General features: G+C 52.9%; 1 protein-coding gene across 1 annotated transcript in view; it reads right to left on the reverse strand.

Moving 5' to 3' along the window:
• Tbc1d8 (TBC1 domain family member 8) overlaps nucleotides 1-24,245 on the reverse strand; it is a 96,997-nt gene that overhangs the window by 15,808 nt on the left and 56,944 nt on the right. The window contains exons 4-11 of the mRNA XM_048352406.1: nucleotides 23,676-23,904; nucleotides 21,347-21,587; nucleotides 11,711-11,918; nucleotides 8,433-8,624; nucleotides 7,049-7,210; nucleotides 6,012-6,162; nucleotides 3,271-3,485; nucleotides 1,693-1,810 (exon numbers count right to left, since the gene is read on the reverse strand). Of these exons, the coding sequence (XP_048208363.1) occupies nucleotides 1,693-1,810; nucleotides 3,271-3,485; nucleotides 6,012-6,162; nucleotides 7,049-7,210; nucleotides 8,433-8,624; nucleotides 11,711-11,918; nucleotides 21,347-21,587; nucleotides 23,676-23,904 (1,516 nt within the window). The remainder of the gene's footprint in view (nucleotides 1-1,692; nucleotides 1,811-3,270; nucleotides 3,486-6,011; nucleotides 6,163-7,048; nucleotides 7,211-8,432; nucleotides 8,625-11,710; nucleotides 11,919-21,346; nucleotides 21,588-23,675; nucleotides 23,905-24,245) is intronic.

Consider the following 24,245-nt stretch of genomic DNA (forward strand, 5'->3'; position numbering starts at 1 on the left):
TGGGATATTCCGGCTGTTCCTTCCTGTCTGGAGGAAGTGTGCTCATCACACGCCATCGCAAGAGGCGAATGGTCACACCCTGCTGAGACCAGCCCTGGCCGGGACAACATGCCTCCCAGTGAGGCTGCAGTGCCACATCCCCGTCACGCCGGCCCACGCAGCACCTACCACACCACAGAGCGAGAAAGAGGCGAGCCAAGGGGCCACGCCGGCGGTGAAGGCAGCGGCGAAGAGGGCCAGCGGCCCACCGGAGACACCGGCAACCCCTCTTCCCCGGCCAGTCTCACGCACTTGCCCCTGCTCACTCCCACAGTGCCTTACGGCCTCCCGTGCTTGCATGCAGGTGGCCAGATTCCTCAAATTGCTTCTTTTGTTGCTGTTCCCACATGCCACCCTAATTCTAGACGGCCTGCTTCTCGCAGCGTCACCAAACCTAAACAATGCTGGCGATGCTTTCTCCACCAGAAGGTGTTCCGAACCACAGACGTGCACCTTCAAATGTCCAACCACACGGAAGATAGAAGTTCAGTGCGAGCCCCAGTGCAGGTGGGGTGAGTGCAGGTTTAGACATGGTTTCACAACTGTGCTGAAGACTTGGTCTCTAGGGTAGAGGTACTGGAGGTCGGCCCTTGGGGGCGGGGCCTAGGGGGAGGGCCTTAGGTCATTGGGAACGTGAGGTCATGGGGTCACATGGGAGCTGTTACAAAGGGACCAGCCCGGCCCCGTCCAGCGCTCTTTGCTTGCTGGAGAGGTGACGCCATGCTCCGGAAGTGTCCCCCGCCATGGGGCCCTCACCAGAGCCCAGCCACTACTACAGGCACGTGACTTCATCTGCCATGCACTAATAAACTGCTGTCTCTCTGTAAGTAACCTGTGTAAGGCACTTAGTTATATTAACAACAACAGCAACAAAAACCACCTGATTAATACAAGCCCAGAAAGCAACAACAGCAACAACAAAAGCTTTCTTTTTTCTATTTTGACGGTCCTGGGGCTTGAACTCAGGGCCTCGGAGCTCTCCCTGAGCCTCTTTGTGCTCCAGGCCAGCACTCTACCACTTGAGTCACAGCCTACTTGCAGCTTTTTTTCCCGAGTAGTTCGTTGGAGACTTTCCTGCTTGGGCTGGCTTTGAACCACAATCCTCAAATCCCAGCCTCCTGAGTAGCTCGGATGAGAGGTGTGAGCCACCAGCACCCAGCTCCAAAATGCTTTCTCAAAATCGCCTTATGTAAGTAAGTGTGGCTCCCAAGGTCTGCAGCACCGCCACCCCCCCCCCCCACCCCGTGGAACAGGGGGACACCTCTGCGTAGGTTCCCTTGACAACCAACAGGCAAGCCCCGCCCACTCCCAGCACCAGTGCAAAATCACTCTCGTTCTGACGCTGTGAGCTGCTTCTTGGACCTAGGGCCTTTCCTTCTTCTAAACTCAGCTATCCATCTCAAATCATTTGCTTGTAATCCAAACTCGGTGGTGTCTGCATCAGGAGCTTTTATCGAAAACTGATTTCTACCCACAGCTAGAACTGCACAGAGAATGCTCTGAGTTTGTTTTCCAATTCAAGAGTCAAACGGTGTTTGTGCAGAGACCAGCTGCATGGCACAGACTGATCCTAGGAACAGGACGGATGTGACCATCTTCCCCAGGGTGTCTTCCCATCCCCAGATCAGCAGAGGAGGCAAGGAGGTGGATTACCGATCACTCGATGGTTGAAGTAATCAGGCAGCATCCGTTCACACACAGCAACCAGCAACCAAAAGGCTTCCTCCTCCTTGGCATAGAGCAGCAACACGGAGGTCAAGATGTTCATGGACTGCTCAGAGAGGCACAGAGAAGGCAATTACTGACCAGGCGACTGGCAGCATAGGGACATAAATGGGGGAAAAATGGGCCAGGTGCTGGTGTCTCTCATCTGTAATCTTAGCTACTCATGAAGCTGAGAGCTGAGGGTCAAGGTTCAAAGCCAGCCCAAGCAGAAAAGTCAGCGAGACTCTTATCTCCAATCAACCAGCAAAAAGTAGAGGTATGTCTCAACTGGTAGAATGCCAGCCTTGAGCGAAAAGAGCACAAGGCCTTGAGTTCAAGTCCCAGCACAGGCACAATTAAAACACAGAGTTGAAAAAGAAAAACACAAAGGTTGGGGTTATAGGTCACTGGTAGAGTGCTCACCTAGCATGGAAAGCTCTGGGTTTGATCCTCAGTACCTCAAAACAAACACACAGGCACTGAAGTCCAAGGGAAAAGACGCGAGCGATCTGGCGTACCCCAGCGTACTGACACTTGGGAAGTGAAGGCCAAGGTGTTCCAAATCCCAAGGAAGCGGTCGGTCCCTACAGCTACCTGGGAAGGCTGGGTTTCGCTGCGCTACGGGTCTGAGACTTGGCACAAATCCAGCTGTGCTTCATAAATTCAGGCAGACAAACAGACAAATGGAACTGTCCTTCGCTCAACTGACTTGCTTATGAAGTTCAAAGTCTTAAGCTGCTGAACGTCAGGAGCTTCTCTCATCCAGTCTTAGGTGATTTTGATCTGGTTTTTATTCTGTGGTTGCTGATGTCATCCCTCCACTTGGGAATGGCTCAGAGGAACTCTGACCTCCACTCACCTTTCCTTCAGGTAAGTGGCCTGCCCTAATTATCCCTTCCTCCCCAATTGTCCTCATCATTTCCAGAGTGATCTCATTTCATTCATGCCATTCCATCTCTGGCCTACAGAGGGCGGCAAAGCTGATACCTGCTCAGCTCAATTCCTTCCCACACTGGGCAAAACTCAAGTCTCAAATTACCCGCCTGTCTTTTGTTGTTGCTGGGTTAGTTATTTGTGCTCGGCTGGCTGGGTTTTGGCGATACTGGAGTTTGAACTCGGGGCCTCGAGATGTGATGGACTACAAGAACCGCGGTCCTGCTTTGCTTTTCCAAATGAAGCAAAGAAGCCTGGAGTGTGATCTTCTAGTCACACCTCCCAAGTAGGTGAGATAAACACACACCACCCCATCCAGCTTTGAGAGGGAGATAAACTCCGCTCTGGCCTTGGGCTGTGATTAGCCTCTGGAGGGGCTGGGATTATAGGTGTGTTCCACTGGACCCCGACAGCCTGTGTGATGACATAGCGCAGAGCGCCCTTCTCTGTGCGCTGTGTTCTTTCTGGGACAGGGTTGGGCGTGGCACCGTCACAGGACAGGGCCGTCCTGGGGTCTGGAGGCCTGAGGACAGATCACAGCCCTGGTGGGCGGACACAGACCCCGGCACCACAGCTTGGTGCTGGCCGGCTCACCTGGCAGTACCCAATCTTGGGGTTCCGGTGGGCATAGGCCGTCAGCACCCTCCTCAGGGCAGCAATCCCAGTCTCGTTCTGGAAGGCGGGGTGCTCGGGCAGGGAGCGGTGCAGGTCCCGCTCTATCTCCTCCGTGACCAGGCAGCACCTGCCCAGGGACTGCTCCACCAGAGTCCCGTAGTAACCCGGGTTCGAGGCCAGGTCCGTCACAGCATCTAGGGATGGGAAAGGAGTCCCAAGGAGAAATGACTACCGGAGAGTGCAACTTCCGGAGAGGAGGGGTGTCCTGCCGGGAACCCCAGGGCTGTCTCAGTACCCACGGAGGGACACAAAGTTGCTTGAGACCACACGCAAAAGAACTTCATGTCACGTCCCGTTCTAAGAAACAGAACTTCACCAGGAAGCGTGCAAAGGGAGATGGGGAAAGAAACTCGCACGTAAACTAAGAGGTTCTTAAATTACCTTTTCCTAAAAGCAATGTCTGCTTCCTTAGGCCTACAGATGCAGTAAAGGCAGGAGAGGAGCCAGGCACCCCGGTCTCCACTCGGTGCCCGTGTCCTTTGAAAGGAGGGGTGGAGAAGCATTTTGCTTTCAAGGTCCCTTTGGATAGTGGAAAGATCACGTGAGGGACGTACCAAAACGCTCTCTTCAGTCAATGCGATGCCTGTGAGAGGCGCGGTGGCCGCTGAATCACATACTTAATAATCTCAGGGGCCTTCTATGGCCTCCAGCCCAGATGTTCCCACCTCTGTACAAGCCATTCACTTGGCAGCCATCGGAGACCATGAAGACGAACGGTGACTGTCCATCTGCCCAGCATCAATGGCCCTTATTGTAACAAGACCGCAGCTGACCAATCTTGACACAAGGCGCTGTCAGGCTCGCTGATGCCACCTCGGACGCCACCCGTGAACAGGCCTGTGGCGAAGACTGCAAAGCGCCTACCCCTACTCCAAATTCTTTCTAGGTAGCCCAAGGTGAAGATGCACCGAAACGCTGTCTTCCCGTGGCTGCCATTAGCAAGTCTCCTTCTGCCCTTCACCGTGAATCTTTATGTGGATTATGGGGGTTAGGGGCTAAACTTAATGAGGAACTTATGGAGTTTGGCCTGAGGTCTAAAGACTCCAGTTTCAAAACTACTTTAGGGGATAGGAAGATCTGAGGCTCTGGGTTCAAGTCTCAACACAGAAATAATAAGCTGTTAACGAACTCTATCCCCTAGAAGGGGATAAATTTAATGATGATTTAATGCATTGCCCTGACCAACCTGCTCCTCTTCTCCAGCCCCCCGTTTGTCTTGTTCCTCATCCTCTTCCTCCTTTGCTGACTTCGTCCCATCCATGTTAACAACTCTGAACGCGTCGCTCACATGCTCCCCGGCTCCGGCGTTATCCACAGAGGCAGCTTCTCCACGCAGAGACACGTTCTGTGCAATTCGTCACCCCAGCCCTTGCGGGCACCGAACGGGGTTGGTCTGGAGGAGAAGCGCTCGGCGGTGCTGCTTCTGCCTCGCTGTCCTGTCTTCATCCTTGTCGCCATCGTGAAGGACCGTGCTGTCCACACAACTACCACCCAGTTTCGCGGCCCTGGTCGGCACGTTGTTGGTATCCAGCGAGACAGTCTTCTTCCTGCAGTCACTTATCCACGCGGCCAGTGCGGACGCCATCCTCACGATGGCCTTATTGCCGGAGGTGAGCACCTTCTTTGCGGTCTTGTTAAGTCCTTGTTGCCGTGGGCCTTCAAGTCTTCTCATCTCTCCTTATGTGATGAGCAGCAGATCTGGCTTCACCCTCCTGTAACATGTGGAGAAGGTCCACCTTTTCTTTGATGGTAAGCATCTTCCTCTGGCGCTGGGCTCACTGCCAAAAGCCTTAGGAGGTCATCTTTTTTTTTTTTTGCCAGTCCTGGGGCTTGGACTCAGGGCCTGAGCACTGTCCCTGGCTTCTTTTTGCTCAAGGCTAGCACTCTGCCACTTGAGCCACAGCGCCCCTTCTGGCTGCTTTCTGTATATGCAGTACTGGGGAATTGAACCCAGGGCTTCATGTACTTGAGGCAAGCACTCTTGCCACGAGGTCATATCCCCAGCCGAGGAGGTCATCTCTTGGGTGGTATCGTGAGGCCTGACACAAACTTTTACAAAAACACAACACCGCAGAGCAACACTATGCGCAGTGATCAGATGTCGATGTGATGTGGACAAGAACAGATGCTGAACGCATGGGCACAGGGCAAGACAGCACACACTGAACCAATCAGAGCACGGGGTACAGAACACAGCGCTGTGGTTGGTCGCTTTCCATTCCATCAGCCAATAGTATGCTGGGTACAATCTCACGTTGGCCAACCCGCTCGAGCGGCGAAGCCGTACGCATTTCCATTGCACACGGTATATATGGTATTCATCCACTGATGAAACACGCAGCGCACTGTATTCCAATTTAATATTCTTTTAATATGTTTGAATTCACACTTTTGTTTTTATATTGTTCTAAGGTTTTGAGGCAAAAATAATTAAAATCATGAAGATTACATAAATGCCTATATGCTGCAAAAATCCCATGATATAGTGAAAACTACGTGATTTAGAATTATATATATATATATATATATAAACTCGCGATACAGTGAAGCTGAAATAAGTGAACGGCGATCTAGCCAGGGACGACTTAAACACTGCTTCCTCGGGGCGGTGTCCGGGTCTCCTCCCAAGCTACCTGGCACTCCTGCACGGAGACACTCACCAGAGAAGAGAAGCCAGAGCCTCCCGCGCAGAGCTTCCGGGACGCCCATGGCCACCAGCTTCCGGATCTTCTCGGTGCGGAACATGCACACGGTCCTGCCGTACTCCACCAAGTGGTCGTTCCACAGGCTGATCTTGATCTGCTCTTGGGACTGCAAGCGGACGTGTTTGTTCACGCACAAAGGGGCCTGCGGGCCACGGCCCGACGCCCGCTCCGTGAGGCAGAACCAGAGCCGCCGCCGCCACGTGGACGGACGGACGGCAGGGACCGCGGGGCAGAGCCAGCGCCGCCGGGGCGTGTGCGGCGCTTATCTCTCTGCCTCAACTGGCACAAAACGTGCCCGGGTGAATAACCGGCCCTCCTAGAGTGGAGGGGCGGAGCGAATGTACGCCAATCAAATGCAACTCCTAGCCACGTACCGGTGGCTCGTGCCCGCAATCCCGGGAAGATCTGCCCATCTGGGCAGAAAGGTCTGTGCGACAGACAAAGACGAGCAAACCAAGGTGAACAAAAGCACGAGCGGCTGATGACAGGATCCTTGGCGAGCAGGAGACAACCCGGCAATGCGGCTGCGGCTACCACCTGCTCCTCCCGCCGCCTCCTGGCTTCCTGCCCGCGAGGGCTGCGCGTCAAGGCACACCTTCTGGACGAGGCACACGTGTACCCGACTTCTGCCCCACGTGCCCCGACGCAGAAAATAACGCTTAAAAACCTCTAAGCGGATCACAGGCACTTGGAGCTCAGGAAAAACTACAAGACAGGCGCCCCGCAGCGCCTGAAGTCAAAAAAAGCAATCTGCTAGGCAGGCGCTCCCGTGCGCTAGGGGGAGAAGACGGAGCAGGAGTAGAAGAAGCACCTAGAAGCCCGGAGGGGGCAGCGCTTCAGACGCCCAGGCCACCCGGGGGAGCGGCACTAGACGGACACGGAGGGGACGGGCGGGGACTGCCGAGGGGCCCCAGCCCCCCACACCCTCCGGCGACCACTCGTGCCCACCGCCCGGCCCTGTGTTCCCAGCCGGGCGGAGGAGCCTCACCCACCAGGCGGGAGTCGGGGCTCTGGCGGAAGACGGCCGTCAGGGGCTGGGGGTGTGGCGGCGGGCTCTTCCCCTCGCTCCCCTCGCGGTGTTGAGAAGACTCCGCTGTGAGGTCCCCGAACCTGTGCTCGCCGCACGTGCTCGCCGAGTAAAACACAGGGGACGTCTGCGTGGCAGGAAGGACGGAGAGAGAGGACGCCCAGTCACTGTGCGGCAACTCAACATTAAATGGCATGCCTTAATGAATATCTTCAAGGAAAAAAAGTGTGTTGTAAAGCAAGTGTCTTAGCCGTAATCCTAGCTACTCGGGAGACTGAAATCTGAGGATCGCGGTTCAAAGGCGGCTAAGGGCAGGAAAGACCACGAGCCTCTCATCTCCAATTTACCACCAGAAAACTGGAAGTGACGTGGTGGCTCAATGTGGTCGAACGCTAGCCTTGAGTTAAAGGGCTCAGGCTCAGTGCCCAGGTCCTGAGTTCAAGTCCTATGACTGACAGAAACAGAAAGGTATGACCAATTCAAAGTCTGTCTCAAAGTCTCGGGAAAGCTGGGTACAGCAGCTCCCATCTATAATCCTGACTACTGAGGAGGCTGAGATCTGTGGATCACGGTTCAAAGCCAGCCTGGGCAGGAAAGTCCATGAGACTCTTATCTCCACTAAGCTAAGTCCCTGAGACTGATCTCCAATTAACCAGCAAAGAGCTGAAAGTGGAAATGTAGCTCAAGTGGTAGAGCATTAGCTTTGTGAGAACAAGATAAATGCTCAGGTCTGGAGTTCAAGTCCCAGTACTGGTATTAAAAAAAAAAAAAGGGGAGGGGAGGGGAGGGGAGGGGAACAGGGTCATAGAAGATGAAGTCCCAGTAAACAGGTCCCAATTCTTAAAATGCTCAGCTTAAGGGTTGACAAAGCTCCCACTGTGCAGGTTGCAACTTGCAAGCAAGGTACCCCACTAGCCCCTCTAAGTAACACCTACCCAGGTCACCCCATATTATCAAAAGAGACACAGAGCCGGGCACTGACGGCTCACACCTATAATCCTAGTCACTCAGGAGGCTGAGATCTGAGGATCATGGTTCAAAGCCAGCCTGGGCAGGAAAGTCCGTGAAACTCTTATCTCCACTAAGCTACAAAAAACGCTGGAAGTAAAGCTGTAGTTCAACCAGTAGAGCATTAGCCTTGAGCAAAAGAAGCTCACAGACAGAGCCCAGGCCCCGAGTTCAAGCCCCAGGACTAGCCTGCATGCGCACGCACACAGTGACACGGGACACATGCGCAGGCCCAGCCGTGCCTGGCGTGTTTGTCTCCCACGCCGGTGGCCCTGTCTCTGTGCACTTGGTGCACAGGCACTGCTTTCCGGCACGGATGGCCGCTCCGTGAAGACTCCTACCATGTCATCCCCGCTGGAGTCGTATCGCACAGGGTGGTTGGCGTGCACCTGCTTCAGTCTCGCGAGCAGGCTCTCCACCAAGGTGTCTCTGTCCTTGAGCTCGATGAACTGGAAGGCCATCTTGCTCCGGATGCTGACGATGATGGGGTTGGGCAGCAGGCTCGTGTCCTCCATCTTCTCGATGCTCACCACCTGGAGCACAGGGACTCGGAGTTCAGCGAGGACCAGGACCCTCGGGCTGCTGTCACCTTCCAGAAAATACCCCGAGGCAGCAGGGCGCTGGGGCTCACGCCTGTAATCCTAGCCACTTACGAGGCCAAGGTATGGGGACCACGCTTCCAAGACAGAAAGAAAAGTCTGAGGCCAAAAAGCTAAGAGTGGAGCCGTGGCACAAGTGGTAGAACACTAGGGTTGAGCAAAAAAGCTCAAGGACAGCACGCAGGACTTGAATCTAAGCCCCGGAACCAGTTTGTTTTTTTAAGTAATTAAAAATATTTGTCTCTCCCAAGGTAAATCCCCAGGCACTAGCTGCTCATGCCTGTAATTCCAGCCGCTTGAGAGGCCAGACATGGACAGACTACGGTTGAAGGGACCCCGGGCAGAAGAAGTTCTCCGGGTCCCTTCTCCACCAATGGCCGAGCCCAGTGGCACGAACCTCTTACCCTACCTACGTGGGAGTCTGAGATGAGCAGGATTACGATTCTGAGCCCGTCTGGACAAAACGTCCACGAGACTCTGTCTCACTGGACGCTGGACCTAGCAGCGCATGTCTGTCATGGTAGCTGTGATTGGAACCCTAGAACAGACTGTAGTCGAGGCCCAGGCAAAAAGCAAGACCTGCCTCAAAACAGCCAGTGCAACCTGGGTGCCCAGGGCTCCCGCCTGTAATCCTACACAGGAGGCTGAGGTCTGAGGATCGAGGCTTCTAGCCAGCCTGGGCACAGATACTTAACTCGCTCTCCCACTCTCTCTCTCTCCTCTGTCTGTCTCTCTCCCTCCCTCTCTCCTTTCCTCCCTCTCTCCCCCCCTCTCTCCCCCTCCCCCCGAGGAAAAGTGTGACTCAAGTGCCAGAAAGCCAGCCTTAAGTGAAGACGTGAAAAAGCGAAGGAAGAGAAGGAAAAACATCATGGAGCTGGGGATGTGGCTTAGTGGTAGAGTGCTTGCCTAGCATGCATGAAGCCCTGGGTTCGATTCCTCAGCACCACATGCACAGAAAAAGCCAGAAGCAGCGCTGTGGCTCAAGTGGCAGCCTTGAGCTGAAGAGCTCAAGGACAGACAGAGCCCAGGCTCAGAGTTCAAGCCCCATGACTGACCTAAATAAATAATTAAATAATTTTAAAATTTTTAAAGTAAATTTACAGCTGGGCACTGATGGCTCATGCCTGTAATCCTAGCTACTCAGGAGGCTGAGATCTGAGAATCAAGGTTCAAAGCCAGACTGGGCAGGAAAGTCTGTGAGACTCTTATCTCTGATAAACGACTCAGAAAACACTGGAAGTAGCACTGTGGCTCATGAGATAGGGCTAGCCTTCAGCAAAAGAAGCTCAGGGAAGCACTGGGGCCCTGAGTTCAAGCCCCAGGACCTGTACCCCAAAAATAAATAAAAAGGAATTCTGACAATGCTTCAATATGGATGAGCCTTCAGGACATCACACTACACGAATCAACTCAATCACAAAAAAGACAAATACTCGGTGAGTCCGCTTGCTCAAGGTCCCGAGCGCCCATTCTGTAGGGACAGGGTTGAATGGTGGGTGCCGGGAGTAGGGGTTGGGGCAGGACTGTCAGGGGAGTTAGTATTTAATGGGAGAACTTCAAGTGGGGAGGATACAAAAGCCCTAGAAATGGACGCTAGAAGTAGCTACGGAACAATGTGAATGTACTGAATACCACTGAACTATACACTAACACACATTACTGAGAAGGTAGTTTGTTAGGTATATGTTGCCAGAAAAAAAAATTACGTGAGTGAGGCATGTTCCAGATATCTCCTTCCACTAATAAGAATGTGTGTACAATGAACACATTGACTGCAGGGAGGGAGGCCAGCATTCGAATGACAGGTGGGAGGCCACTAAGGAACAGAGCTCAGAGCCAATGATACACGAGAGCCAAGACCCAAGACCCCCCCCCCCCACCCACCCACATCTTGACAGATCAGCCAGGGATCCCTGACTTCAAAGAACCCAGCTGCTCAGAACTTGGAGTCAACTCCGTTTGCCCCCCCCCCGCCACCCGGCCCCAGTTCCAAGAAGAAAATTACAGAGTTTTACAGGAGAAAAGGACTTGATTCAGACAAAAGAAACAATTGTTCGTTTTTCAACTGAAATTCTAGGAGATTATAAAAGCCAAGCAATTTGCCATTTATTTTCAAAAGGTAAAGCTTTTTATAGATTGCTCTTTTTGTTGTTTTTTTGTGTTGTTGTTGTTTTTTTTACAGGTGGAAAAGGACGATTCTCTCTAAAAGCCGTTGGAAAAGATTTAATTGCTAAGCATGTACTTTTTTTTTTTTTTTTTGCTAGTCCTGGGGCTTGGACTCAGGGCCTGAGCACTGTCCCTGGCTTCTTTTTGCTCAAGGCTAGCACTCTGCCACTTGAGCCACAGCGCCCCTTCTGGCCGTTTTCTATATACGTGGCGCTGGGGAATTGAACCCAGGGCCTCATGTATAGGAGGCAAGCACTCTTGCCACTAGGCCATGTTCCCAGCCCTAAGCATGTGCTTTTTTAATAACAGCTTTACCAACAACGTGGCGATTAGAATACTCTGTGTATACCCATCACCTCTAGGTAAATGTCAGGTTGCCAAGGCAACAACCAAACAAGCCACTGCTAAGTGAGTGGGTAATGGTCCTGTTCAGGCTCCGCTCCCTCCGCAGGGCCGGAGGTCCATTGTAGACGTGCATCTCCACGCGGGAAGCCATGCCACGCGCACACCCCTCCCGGTGCCCCGGCTTGCAGCCAGCGCGGCTAGGGGCCGAGGATTGGCTCTAGCTCCAATGTGTCTCCCAATGTGTCTCCTATGTCGCATGCTTGGTCCCTAACAGGGCCACATTCAGAGATGGGGGCAAATACGGGGGGGGGGGGGCAGTGGACGTGGCTAGGTCCCTGGAGGGATTGCCCTGGGAAGGATGCACAGAGTTGTCCTAAGAGCCCGGCTAGACCCCAGCCGGCAGATGGGTCTTTACCAAAGGGCCAGACTGGCCCGTCCACGCTTCTGCCTGTGGTCCCCTCGCACGCCCCCCCCCCCCCCCCCCCGCACCGAGGCCCTCCCGACCCTACCTCTCGGAGCGGGAGGACAACGTTGCAGCAGCCATCTTCCCTGCTGGCGAAGCAGATGTAGCTGTCGGAGGTGAACATCCGGCCCGCGGTGTGGCAGCGGCTGAAGGGCGTCCACAGGGAGCAGTCCACGACCGCGTGCAGCTTCTCCTTCCTCGGCAGCCTGAAGAATGCCCGGAAGAACTCCTTCTGCGCCCTGGCTTCCAGATCCCTGGGGAAGGCCGGCGGGAGGGGGGGGGGGGGGAAGGGGCATGAGGTGACTGCACAACCTGGGCGCCGACTGAATACACACAGCCGGGCTTCCGCGGTCAGTGTACCCCACGTGCTCCGGTCTCCTAGCAGAACGTGCCGTGTGCACGCGGAAACAATCGGGAGGCCCGTGCGTCTGTCGATGTCGGGGGATGGTGTCCACCGCTGTGATCCTAGCCCCTCCCCCAGGAGGCCGAGATCTGAGGACGGCAGCTCGAAACCAGCCTAGGCAATAGAGCCTATGAGACTCCGGTCTCCAATCAACTACCACAAAAACACAAGGGGCGCTATGGTTCAAGTGATAAGAGTGTCAGTCCTGAGTGGAAAACACAGAAACCTGAGGTCCCGGGTTCAAATCCCAGCACCAAAAACAAAAAACAGCTGATGGTAAGCGCTGGTGAGGATGTGAGTATAAAACGGTGCTCTCGGGCTAGAAAATGATCTAGCAGGAAGCCAGAAAGTTAAAAATAAACCATGTACCCCCCAAGTTTCCCTCCTGGTTACAGCTACCCAAGTGAACTTAAGTCCACTCCCAAACTTGCCCATATTTTCTTAAGCAGCATTATTGCTAATAACTAAAAAGTAGGAGCTACTCGAATGTCCATCCATTGCACGGATAAGCAAAAGGTGGCCGTCCCTGTCATCGCGCAGCTATTACACAGCCAGAGCCGCAGGGATGCATCTGAGGACACGAGGAAGCAGCGGGCAGACACGGAAAGGTCACACACTGCTCCTTCCTGCCTAGAGGAAGTCCCCACGCCAGGCAGCGGACCGGCAGCTCCCAAGCTAGTGGCGCTCACGGTGCTCCTTCACATGGGGGCCATTTTGGAGGTGACAAGATGTGACAATACTGATGGTTGTGCTGGATGCACCGTTCTACAAACACCGTAGACAACTGAGGGTCGAAATGGATGGTATGTGAATTAACTGCAGAAGAGCAGGAGGAGGAGGAGGAGGAGGAGGAGGAGCCTGCGGAAGAGGAACAGGGGAGGCATTGCGAACTCTCCGGAAGTTCACCTGCAAGAGAGCAAGGCATGGGATGGTCAAAATGACCAAGCCCCAACACACTCAAGTGTAAATGAGAGCGAGGCAATCCCCTAGGAGGGAGGGCAGGAAGGCGGCAGCCACCGCAGGAGAGGGGGTGAGGAGAGGCTGGCCGCTCAGTCCCCCGCGACAACGGAGAAGGGCGAGTTCTGGCCTCCCAAGGCACAATACGAGTGATCACAAAGCACATGAACGAACCACATGGTACACGTGGGCCTAAGCCCGCGATCCTCTCGGGTATGTATAATAGGAATGCAATGGCTTACATGCTAGAACAAAGAAGGGTCTTCCATGTTCTCACCAAGAAGTTCCAAATGTCTGAAGAGTTCGAGTTCACCCAATCTTAGCATCACACACAAATGCACAAATATGAAAACATCACATGGGACCCCACTGGCACGCACCGTTTTTATGTCTCGAGTGTCAGTGTAAATGGCTCAGGCCTGTAATCCTAGCTGCTCAGGAGGCTGAGATAGGAAGATGGTGAGATGAAGCCAGTCAGGACAGGAAAGAGATTCTTACGGCCAGCTAACCTCCAAAACTCCAGCGCGGAATCTGTGGCTCAAGTGGTAGAGTGCTAGCCTGGAATGCACAAAGCTAAGAGAGAGCACCCAGGCTTAAGTTTGAGCCCCAGTGGGGGTACAAAGCAAACAAACAAATGTCAGAAGAGATGGATGTGTGGCCCAGCGGTATGTTATCTGCATCGCAAGCAGAAAGCTCAGAACTCAAGTCTCAGTTCTGGGGTTTGGGGGGGTGGGGTCCACATATATCTACCTACTTTGAGCCCATTCTGTGCTCTACCACTTGAATCACACCTCCAGTCCCAGCTTGTGGGGGTGGAAGGGGTGCAGTCCTGGGGTTTTAATGCGGACTGGGCACTGTCCCCAAGATTTTTTGCTCAAGGCAACCACTTGAGCCACAGCTTTACTTCCAGCTTTTTTGGTGGTCAATTGGAGATAAGAGCCTCACTGACTTTCTTGCTCAAGCTAGCCAGGAACCATGGTCCTCAGATCTCAGCCTCCTGCGTGGCTAGGATTATAGGTGTGAGCCACTGGGTCCTATCTACTTAAATATCTGGTGTAGCTGATATGAAGACCGCACCATGAGTAGTGAGATCAGCTCCTGATGTAGATGGAAGGAAGAGCACCCTTGAAGTCTGTTTCTATAAAGGTGGCAATCTTAATGCTAACTCCATCAGCTGTTTTTTCTGAACAGCCTCTAAAGCAAAGCCCCCTAGGTGCAGCTTGCCACTTAGACCTTCCAGTACCTGCAAATGTCTCCATTAGAGGCACAGAAAGGCCACACAGCCATCGTGACATAAAATGGCAGCCAGCACAGGTCTTGGTGGACGTGACCTGGTTTACAACCTCCCCTAGTGCTGATGTGCACAGGCCAAAGCAATCGCTCTAGGAGTGCTAGAGCTAGCTGCGACTCGCAGAGGAAGTATGGCCTGACCATCCATCTTTCCACATGCTACCTGACAAGCCTGTCACTAAGATGGCATCAATGTAGTGGATCAAAACTTCAGGTTTGCTGTCGCAGATGAAATCAACACATGCAATTCCCACATGGCAACTAAGAAGAAAGTTCTAGAATCTACAAACAGCTTATAAAAACTCACGCTTTGTTTCTCTAAGCTCTCAGACCCAAGAAACTTTACCAGTTCCGAAGGTGACATAAAGACACAATGCAGGTGTCTTTCCCCCCTCTCCAGCAGTGGTCCAGAGCACTGCTAGGATAGGATGACGCTCACCTACCACCTGCCCCGCCCCCCACCCCCCACCCCATCACCCAGGCCACACACATGACAACACTATCGGCAAACGCCATGCTGCTCCCAGGCCAAACGCTTCCCCAGCAGCAGCCGGAGCAGGGTTAGCTCGGCCTTCAAGGGCTTCGAATCCATGAGTGACACAGGACACGCCGGCCACGGTGCCTTCCCTCCCGGTCCTCCGCAGCCCCGGGGAAGGCACAGCAAGGCTTTCCCTGAGTGGCTCTTAGTTATGTGGCCACCCCAGGCCAGTGCCCTCATGCTCGGAAACTAGGAAATGCTACTCGGCACCGGTGGCTCACGCCTGTAATCCTAGCTATTCAAGAGGCCGAGATCTGTGGGCCGTGGTTCAAACCCAGCCCAGGCAGAAAAGTTTCATGGACTCAGAGACTTATCTCCAATTAACCAGTAAAAAACACTAGACATGGAGCTGTGGTTCAAGTGGGAGAGCGTTAGCCTAAGTGAAAAAGCTAAGGAACAGTGCTCAGCCCCTGAGTTGAACCTCAGTACCAGCAGGGTAGAGAGGTGGATGGATGGTTGGATGGGTGGGTGGATGGATGGGTGGGTGGATGGGTGGATGGGTGGGTGGATGGATGGGTGGGTGGACAGATGGATGGGTGGGTGGGTGGACGGATGGGTGGGTGGACGGACAGGTAGATGGATAGATGGATAAATAATCTGGGAACGGCTGAAAACGATCTAGCCTTTAAAGCAGAAAGGGGCGAGGAAACGGAAAGCTACTGTGTGCTCCGAATGTCTCCTTCCTCACGTGAGTTCACTCCAAACGTGTTTCTTCTGTGCCCGCCAGAGCCCTACGTGAATGGCGGAGTGACACCCCAGTGTGCTTGCTTGCTCCTAACGAGACACGCAGCTCGCCGGCCCTGGCACACGCGGCTCCAGCCCCTCAATTCCCTTGGAAATCCATCCTCAGACGCCCCAGGAGCCCAGGACCTGGACAACACAGGGCAGCGACGAGAAGCTCCTGCCTTCATCCTCCCAGCCATCCCGGTAGTAACCGTCCCAGCAGCTCCAGGTCTGGGGACCGGAGAGGAGACGACAAGGGCTTCCTCACAAGGGGCGGGGGGGGGGAAGGGGGGGGCTGGGAGGACTGGGGGGCTGCAGAGCCCCAGAGCTGTGGTGCTGCACCAGAGCAGGGCTCCGCGTGGGCCACACGCACGGGAGGGGGTGATCAGGCACACGTGCACCCACAGCAAGGACTGCGGGAAGGGGCGGACCCAGGCAGGAAGAAGTGAAATGGATCTGAAAGGCCAGAGAGCACGTGTGACGTGGGAGACAGGCTCCACACACAACGCCACTTTGCATTCTCTCCGTGGGTGCAGTCAGTCAAGATAGCTCAGTCGGATTCAGCCAATCACCCCCACTCCCCAAGTATGGCTGTCTACCTTTGCTCACCCCCTTACTGACAGCCTGCTGTTCGGAACCAGCCTCCTCCCTCCCTCCTTGAGTTCCGGGCAGTCCCTCCCAGCCCTGCTCGCTGCTCTCTAAGCTCTGATGACAGACATGCAAAAGGCGCAGGTCTCCCAGGCACCTGGGGCGCTGGGCCACGGTGGACCCCAAGTCCCGCCGGCACTCACTCACTACACAGATCCCAGGTGGCAAGGCCCGTCCCTCCTCCCCACTCCCTCCTCCCACTCCCTCCTCCCCACTCCCTCCTCCCATTCCCTCCTCCCATTCCCTCCTCCCATTCCCTCCTCCCCACAGGGCCCAGGCCTGGCTCCAGCTAGCACCCAAAGGCCCCCACAAAGGCACGACAGGATCAGGACGACTAAATACTCCGGTTCATGGCCACTGCTGGAAATCTCTTAGATGGAGAAAGGGGGGAGGGGAGGGGAAGGGAGGGGAGGGGAGATATCCCAGCACTGCTGGCTGGCCTGACCTAGGGAGACTGTTTTCCTAAACCTTCAGACCTGGGCTCCCTTGGCAGGGCACCAAGGGCACTGAGTCATTACCTGTTTACACCCACAGGCCCTGGTCTCCATGACAAACGCCGCCTGCATTGACAGCCACCGGGCAAAGGCTGGCAGGCGCCTCCCACTTTCCGAGGAAGTCCCAGCTCTGGGCAGGACTCCATGTCCCCAAGGTGTGCGTGGTCACCCGTGGGCTCCTGGGCCACCCACCCCCGGGACCCTTCCTCTGCTTACCTTCCTCCTCTCTCTGCTAACGGTCCCCAGGGAAGAATGAGCGGGTAGGGTGGGGCAGCTGGCAGAACAGCACTGAATTTTGGAGCATAAACAAATATGGCCACACTAATAGTTGTTCCCCCCACACACACACACAAAAAAAAAGCCACAAATGATTTTACCAGAAATTACCTGTGAGAGAAGTTCACGCTTCCTCTTCATTCCTCACTTCTAATCAAAAATGCCTGGAAGGGCGGCTGGGTCACACCCTACCTGAGATCCGGTGCCGGTGGTGTAGCGGCATGCCTAAGGCTGTTCACGGGCCTCCCTCGCACGCAACGTGGGGGGCAACTCACAGCACGACGGAACCAGATCCAGGCAGTACCTGGCCACTCAGATAACCTGTTTCTCCAGAGCTTTGTAATGTCGGCTTTCTCCATTTTGAACGAATCTTTGTACGGTAGCGGAAAGAACTTGGATGCCAAGGGCCACAGAGATGAGAACCATTCCGTGTGCCTCCCATAATATCAGGTTGATCTCCTTTTCAGACAGACACCAAAGGTGGAGCCAGGAACGGTCGATCTAAGCCAGGCAGAGCTGGCAGGTGACACTCCGCATCCCGGACTCCAAGGGTCCCTTCCAGAACGGGAGCACTCCGAGGATCAGAGGCGACCCCAAACCACGGAAAATGTCCTGGGCTCTCACCAAAACTGCTCAGGGGGCTGAGCTCTGAGAGCCGCAGTTCAAAGCCAGCCCAGGCAGGAAAGCCCGTGAGGCTCTAGTCTCCAAAACTAACCACCCAAAAGCCAGACACGGAGGTGTAGAGGTGGGGCTCAAGGGAGAGAGCACTAGCTTTGAGTGCAAAGGCTAAGCGACAGTGCCCAGGTCCTGAGTTCAAGCCCCGGTGCCACTGTGTGCGCGTCCACACACTCACTTTCTCAGTTGTCCTTCCAAATGGCTTCTTACAAAAGTACGCAATCTGTGCTTCGCTCATTTCCTCCAATAGCGTCAAGAAAACCCAGTTACAAAGAAGGCGGAGAGAAGTGTTAGAAGAAGTCCCCTTTTAAAAACTAAGGAAACAGGGGCTGGGGATATGGCCCAGTGGCGAGAGAGCTTGCCTCGTATACATGAGGCCCTGGGTTCGATTCCCCAGCACCACATATACAGAAAACGGCCAGAAGTGGCGCTGTGGCTCAAGTGGCAGAGTGCTAGCCTTGAGCAAGAAGAAGCCAGGGACAGTGCTCAGGCCCTGAGTCCAAGCCCCAGGACTGGCCAAAAAAAAAAAAAAAAATTAAGGAAATAGCTAATGGTTCTTCAAAACATAACTATTATATGATCTTCCACTTCTAGATACTCAAGAGACTTGGAGACTAGATACAAGCAGAGACTTGGAAAAATATGTACACTACATTTATAGTATTATTTACAACAGCCAGAAAGTGGAAATACCCTGTGTGTATGGATAGAGGAATGCCCACATGCGATGGAATATTAGTCAGCCGTAAAGGGAGGCCAGGCGCCTACGGCTCACACCCGTTATCCTAGATACTCAGGAGGATGAAATCTGAAGACTGCAGTTCAAAGCCAGTTTGGGGCAGGAAAGTCCGAAAGGCCCTTATCTCCAATTAACCACCAGAAAACCAGAAGTGGCGCTGTGGCTCAAGTGATAGAGCGCTAGCCTTGTGCTGAAGAGCTCAGGGACAGCGCCCAGGCCCAGAGTTCAAGGCCCACAACTGACGAAGAAGAAGAAGAAGAAGAAGAGAAACCTGATGTATGTTTTCACCTAGATAAGGCTTGAGGACATCAGTCTAAGTGAAATGAGCCATCCGCAAAAAGACAACGCTGTATGATTCCATTTACACAAGGGACCTAGCAACTTCCTAGAGACAGAATAGAAAGCTGGCTGACAAAAGCTGGAGAAAGGCCAAATAGGGAGTCTGTGTTACCAGCTGCAGTTTTGGTTATGCAACATATGAGTAGCTCTGGAGAAGGGTGGTAGTAGTAGTAGCACATCAATGTGACTGCACTTAATGCACTTCAAACTATGAGCTAAAAGCAGTTAAAGTAGCTGGGCGCCAGTGGCTTACGCCTGTAATCCTAGCTATTGAGGAGCCTGAGAGCTGAGGATCAAGGTTTGAAGCCAGTCTGGGCAGTAAAGTCCCTGTGAGATTCTTATTTCCAATTAATCACTCAAAAACCAGAAATGGTGCTGTGGGTCAAGTGGTAGCACTAGCCTTGAGTACCAAGAGGCAGGGACAGCACCCAGAACCTGAGTTCAGGCCCCACAACCAACAACAACAAAAAGTTAAAGTGATAAAAATAATCATTGTTACATGCATGTAAAAACAACAAAAGATTTCATTTAACAGGAATACTGCTGGCTCACAACTATCATCCTAACTACTCAGGAGATTGGGAAGATCACAATTTGAAGTCAATCCTGGTAGATACATTTAGGAGACTTTTCTCAAAACAACCAACAAAAAGCCAAACTAGAGGTATAGCTCAAGTGGTAAAGTGCCAGTCTTAGGCAGGCTAGTAAAAAGCAAATGCCAGGCCCCGAGTTCAAGCTAAATGATTGAAAGTATTCAAATAGTAGCAAGGGATTCTGTAACTACATCGAACACATCTATTCAGGCATCCCTTTATAGTACACTGTTTCTCAAAGAACACCTCTATAACAGTGCAGTTGGCCATTGTATCCATTTAGCGCTGGTACGGGCATGATCCATAACCTCCAAGATCAACATGATGCTCACACACCATCCTCTGAACCTCAGATGAACTTAAAGTGACAGCTGTAGGGCTGGGGATATGGCCTAGTGGCAAGAGTGCTTGACTTGTATCCATGAAGCCCTGGGTTCGATTCCCCAGCACCACATATATAGAAAACGGCCAGAAGTGGCGCTGTGGCTCAAGTGGCAGAGTGCTAGCCTTGAGCAAAAGGAAGCCAGGGACAGTGCTCAGGCCCTGAGTCCAAGGCCCAGGACTGGCAAAACAAAACAAAACAAAACAAAAGACAAAGTGACAGCTGCAGCCACGACCCCACAATTCTCCACAACTGGGATCGATCGGGACCAAATGGTAAACACTATAGACAAATTGTTGTCAAATTAGTATTAAAATAAATTCAGCTGTCCCCAACACTTTTTCTACGAAGTATTTTAATATAAAAAAATGCTCAGTCGGGCTGGGAATATGGCCTAGTGGCAAGAGTGCTTGCCTCCTACACATGAAGCTCTTGGTTCGATTCCCCAGCACCACATATATGGAAAACGGCCAGAAGGGGCGCTGTGGCTCAGGTGGCAGAGTGCTAGCCTTGAGCAAAAAGAAGCCAGGGACAGTGCTCAGGCCCTGAGTCCAAGGCCCAGGACTGGCCAAAAAAAAAAAAAAATGCTCAGTCATAGAGTACATGTCTAGCATGTCAAAGGCCCTGGGTTTATGTATATCATTGCAAATATTCTCTCTCTCTCTCTCCCTCTCCCTCCACTCCCACCCCCTCCCCAGTAACAGGGTTTGAACTCAGGGCCCTCCAGCTTTTTCCCTCGTGACTGGTATTCTACCACTTGAGCCACAGCACCACCTCTGGCTTTTTCTGTTTGTGTTGTACTGAAGAATTGAACTCAGGGCTTCAAACATACTAAAGAAGCACTCCACCAAGCCACATTCCCAGCTCCTACAAGTCCTTTTTATGCATATCAATTTTGAAATATCTGAAAAATGGGAACTGAATCTATAAATCAAAACCTGCTGAATAAAGGAAATAAATAATAGTCACTTTTAATTGTTATCTCTACCAAGATTAACAACTTTAAAAATATGGATGCTGGGCTGGGAATACGGCCTGGTGGCAAGAGTGCTTACTTCGTATACATGAAGCCCTGGGCTCAATTCCCCAGCACCACATATACAGAAAATGGCCAGAGGTGGCGCTGTGGCTCAAGTGGCAGAGTGCTAGCCTTGAGCAAGAAGAAGCCAGGGACAGGGCTCAGGCCGTGAGTCCAAGCTGGATGCTCCCTTAAAGACACTTACCAACTTTGTATCTAGCTGGGCACCCGTGGCTCGTGCCTGTAACCCCAGCTACTCAGGAGACTGAGATCTGGAGGATCATGGTTGGAAAGCAGAAAAGTCTGCAAGACTCCATCGCCAATGAACCAGCCAAAAGCCAGGTTAGAGTATAACAACCAGTACTACACCGCACATATATTCCATTTCATCACAAGTCAGCTGGAAACCGGACGATGGCGGTGACTTCAAACACTATGCCATTTACAGAAGAGACGCTAGCATCCGCAGGGTTTGGTGTGTGCAGAGGTCTTGGAGCCAATCCCCTGGGGATCCAGACCCAGCTCTACAACCAAGGCCACCAACAGCACATGGAAATGATGCCTGAGGCTCCCAAACCCAAGGGACACAAGGGAACCACAGCTCTACCTCTTGGTGATCTGGCTGGGCTCCTGCAGGTCAGGGTCCAGGTCAAAGACCTCATTATCCAGCAGCCTCCGGAGCGTCACATCAGCTAGCTGCTCCATGATCCGGAACACCTCGTCCAGGTTCAGAAACATGGAGAAGTCGCGCTCCTTGTTCTGCGTGGTAATCCGGATGGTATCCGTCAGGAAGACATTGGACGTTCTTTCCAGCTTCTGGATATCAACCCACGGGATCACAAGCTTAACTGCAAGAGAAAAACGGGGAGCTGACAACCGGAGCTCATCAGCAAGCAACAGTGCCAAGCTTTCCTCCAGATAAAATGCACGCGTCTGTGAAGCCCCGTAAGACCCGAGTGTAGACCTGACCATGGGTACTGGGAAAGCTTCTGCTGGGACGCCACGGAAGCAATGCACAAGCTTTCTAAGAATACATCTAACAGTCTCGCCAAAGTTTTTCTATCTACACACATTCTGGCTCCCAAACCATCTTGGGGCAAGATGATAGAAAAAAGGTGTCTAAAAGGATTCTTTGTGTTCTCTTATAGAGAAACAGATAGTTGTTAGGCTTCAAAGGCAGAATCTAAACCGTTTTTTATGAAACTCTTCAAAGTGAAGCATACATCTGAGCACAGCAGTCCATGCCTGAAGTCCCAGCTACTGAGGAGGCAAAGATGGGAAGATTGCTTGAGCCCCAGAAGTTCAGGGACAACTTAGACAACACAGCAAGGCATGTCTCTTTAAAATATAATACAGTATAAATAATATATTTTAAAGGTTTTCTATCTCAGGAAGGTCAGGCCTGGGCACATTTCAAGGGAGAGGGAGGGGCTATGCAAATAGTGGGTGTGTCCAGGGCATCATAATTGGGCAGAGAAAGAAAACACCATGTAAAAAAAAAAACACCAAAAAGTGGAAGAGCCCTAGCCTTGAGTGCAAAAGCTCAGGGATAATGCCCAGGCCCTGAGTTCAAGCCCCGTGGCCACCACCACCACCGCCAAGAAAAGAAACAGCCACAGCGGAAATTCCTGCAGTACTAGGATTTGAACTCGGGGCCTCAAGTACTCTACCACCAGGCCATGCAGCCAGCCCTCTGGAAGCAGTTTTAATGGGAATAGCTTTTTAACACTGTAACTTTCTTTTTATTTCACCTGCCCAAGACCATGCCTGTCACTGAACAAACATGTGAGAAGTCAATCGGTGCTTGGAAGGCTGGTGGGCCCCACAGATGCTTCTTCCTGTTCCAGAAGCATCCAGCTATGTATCTAGCTGTGTATCCAGCAGTGTAACCTTCAGGGCTGGGCATTTAAAATGTGTCTTCCCCGCCCCCCCTGCCCCGAGTGTTAACAAGCAGGAATACATCCTACTCTCTCAGGATTATCACAGCAATCCCCAACAGGAAAAACCTTTTTTAGTAGTTATTTGAAGTGACTGCCACAGAAATGCATCCTAAAGGAGCAGGGGGAAAAAATGAGCTCTCCCCAAATCAAGACACGCCCCCCCCCAATAGTGTAAGAGGCACTTGAGCTGCCTGAGAAAAGGCGCTGCCCAGTTCCTTGGATCCGTGAGTTAACGAAAACCAGGCTCACCGCTCAGGCCCTTGGCCTCTGCCCTTCGATGGAAGCCGATCACACTGGCGGTGACTTTGCAGTCACCTTGCTCCGGGAAGGGTGGGTGGGATCTAACTTTAGTACCATATTTACAAGGAAGATGACAGAAACTGCCCCAAGGGAAGAAGACAGTCAAAATTTCAGGATAGACAGCCAAGAGAGGCCTGTCTGCTCCCCTCAAAGGAGGACCGCTAGAACAACTTCTCTGGAACCTCAAAGAACAAAGACTGAGAGATGAGGCTCACCCGGCCAGGGCTGGGGCTTGGACTGCTCACGCACTGGGCAGAGCCCTCTCTCCCCTGACCTCAGTCCTTTGTCTCTTATGTAAGCCTACAGCGCATGCCGGCACGCCGAAGATGGCTGACGGCAGACGGAAGCGCTGTCTTCCTGCGGTGGTGCACGTCACAAATCTCCTTCCTCTATCCTTTGTGTCTTTTTATTTGGCACACAAGATCCTGTGACTGAACTAAATGTGGGAGCACCCCCCCCTTGACCCCTCGAGTTTAGCCTTATGATCTCAAACTCCAGTTTCAATACTAGGAGTCTATGTCATGAAGCATCAATAACTGCACAAATCGTCTGGAAATGAATCACACAGCTCTGGCTGTCATCTCTGCCGTCCCGCTTATTGACATCTTTTTTGCTGTGGAGTTTCACGAGTGCAAGGCGGAGCACTCAGGGTTGACGGGGGAGGAGGGAGAGCCCAGGGGTGGCGGCCACACTCACGTTCCTTGCCCAGGAAGAAGGAGTAGAAGCAGAGGTGGTTGATGCTGAGGTAGAGCCATCCCTGGCGGGGCACCCGGCCCTTCCAGCAGCAGCAGGAGTAGTAGGTGACCAGCTTCTCGGCCTCAGGGAAGTTGAACCTGGCCTCGAACTTCACCAGGGCGTCTCGGAACTTCTCGGGCTCCTCCTCCTGCTCTGCGAGCCTGCTGCTGGTCTCCTCGGCAATCAGAGCCTGGGCACAGAAACACGACGGTCCCTTATCCAGTGAGACTGGAAGAGGAGGTGGGGGGGGGGGGGATTAGCAGGAAGGATGGATGGGTACTGCTTCCATAAAGCACCCCGACTTTCACTCCACCACTTACCAGCAGTGAGTGGGGTTTTGTTAGCATTCCTGTTCCTCTCTTCAGAGATGGCCCAGCTCGGATCTTAAATGTCCCCCAAAGTGCTATGTGGTAACGGCGTAAGGCCCAGGCTGGCAGCCTTGGGAGGTAGTAGGAGTGGGAGCTAGCAGGAGGACTTTAGGTCATGGGGCGGGCCCTGGACGGGGATTTGGAGCCCAGGCCCTTTCTCTAG

Source organism: Perognathus longimembris, chromosome 8, assembly GCF_023159225.1.
Source record: "Perognathus longimembris pacificus isolate PPM17 chromosome 8, ASM2315922v1, whole genome shotgun sequence".
In the NCBI taxonomy this organism is placed as follows: Eukaryota; Metazoa; Chordata; class Mammalia; order Rodentia; family Heteromyidae; genus Perognathus; species Perognathus longimembris.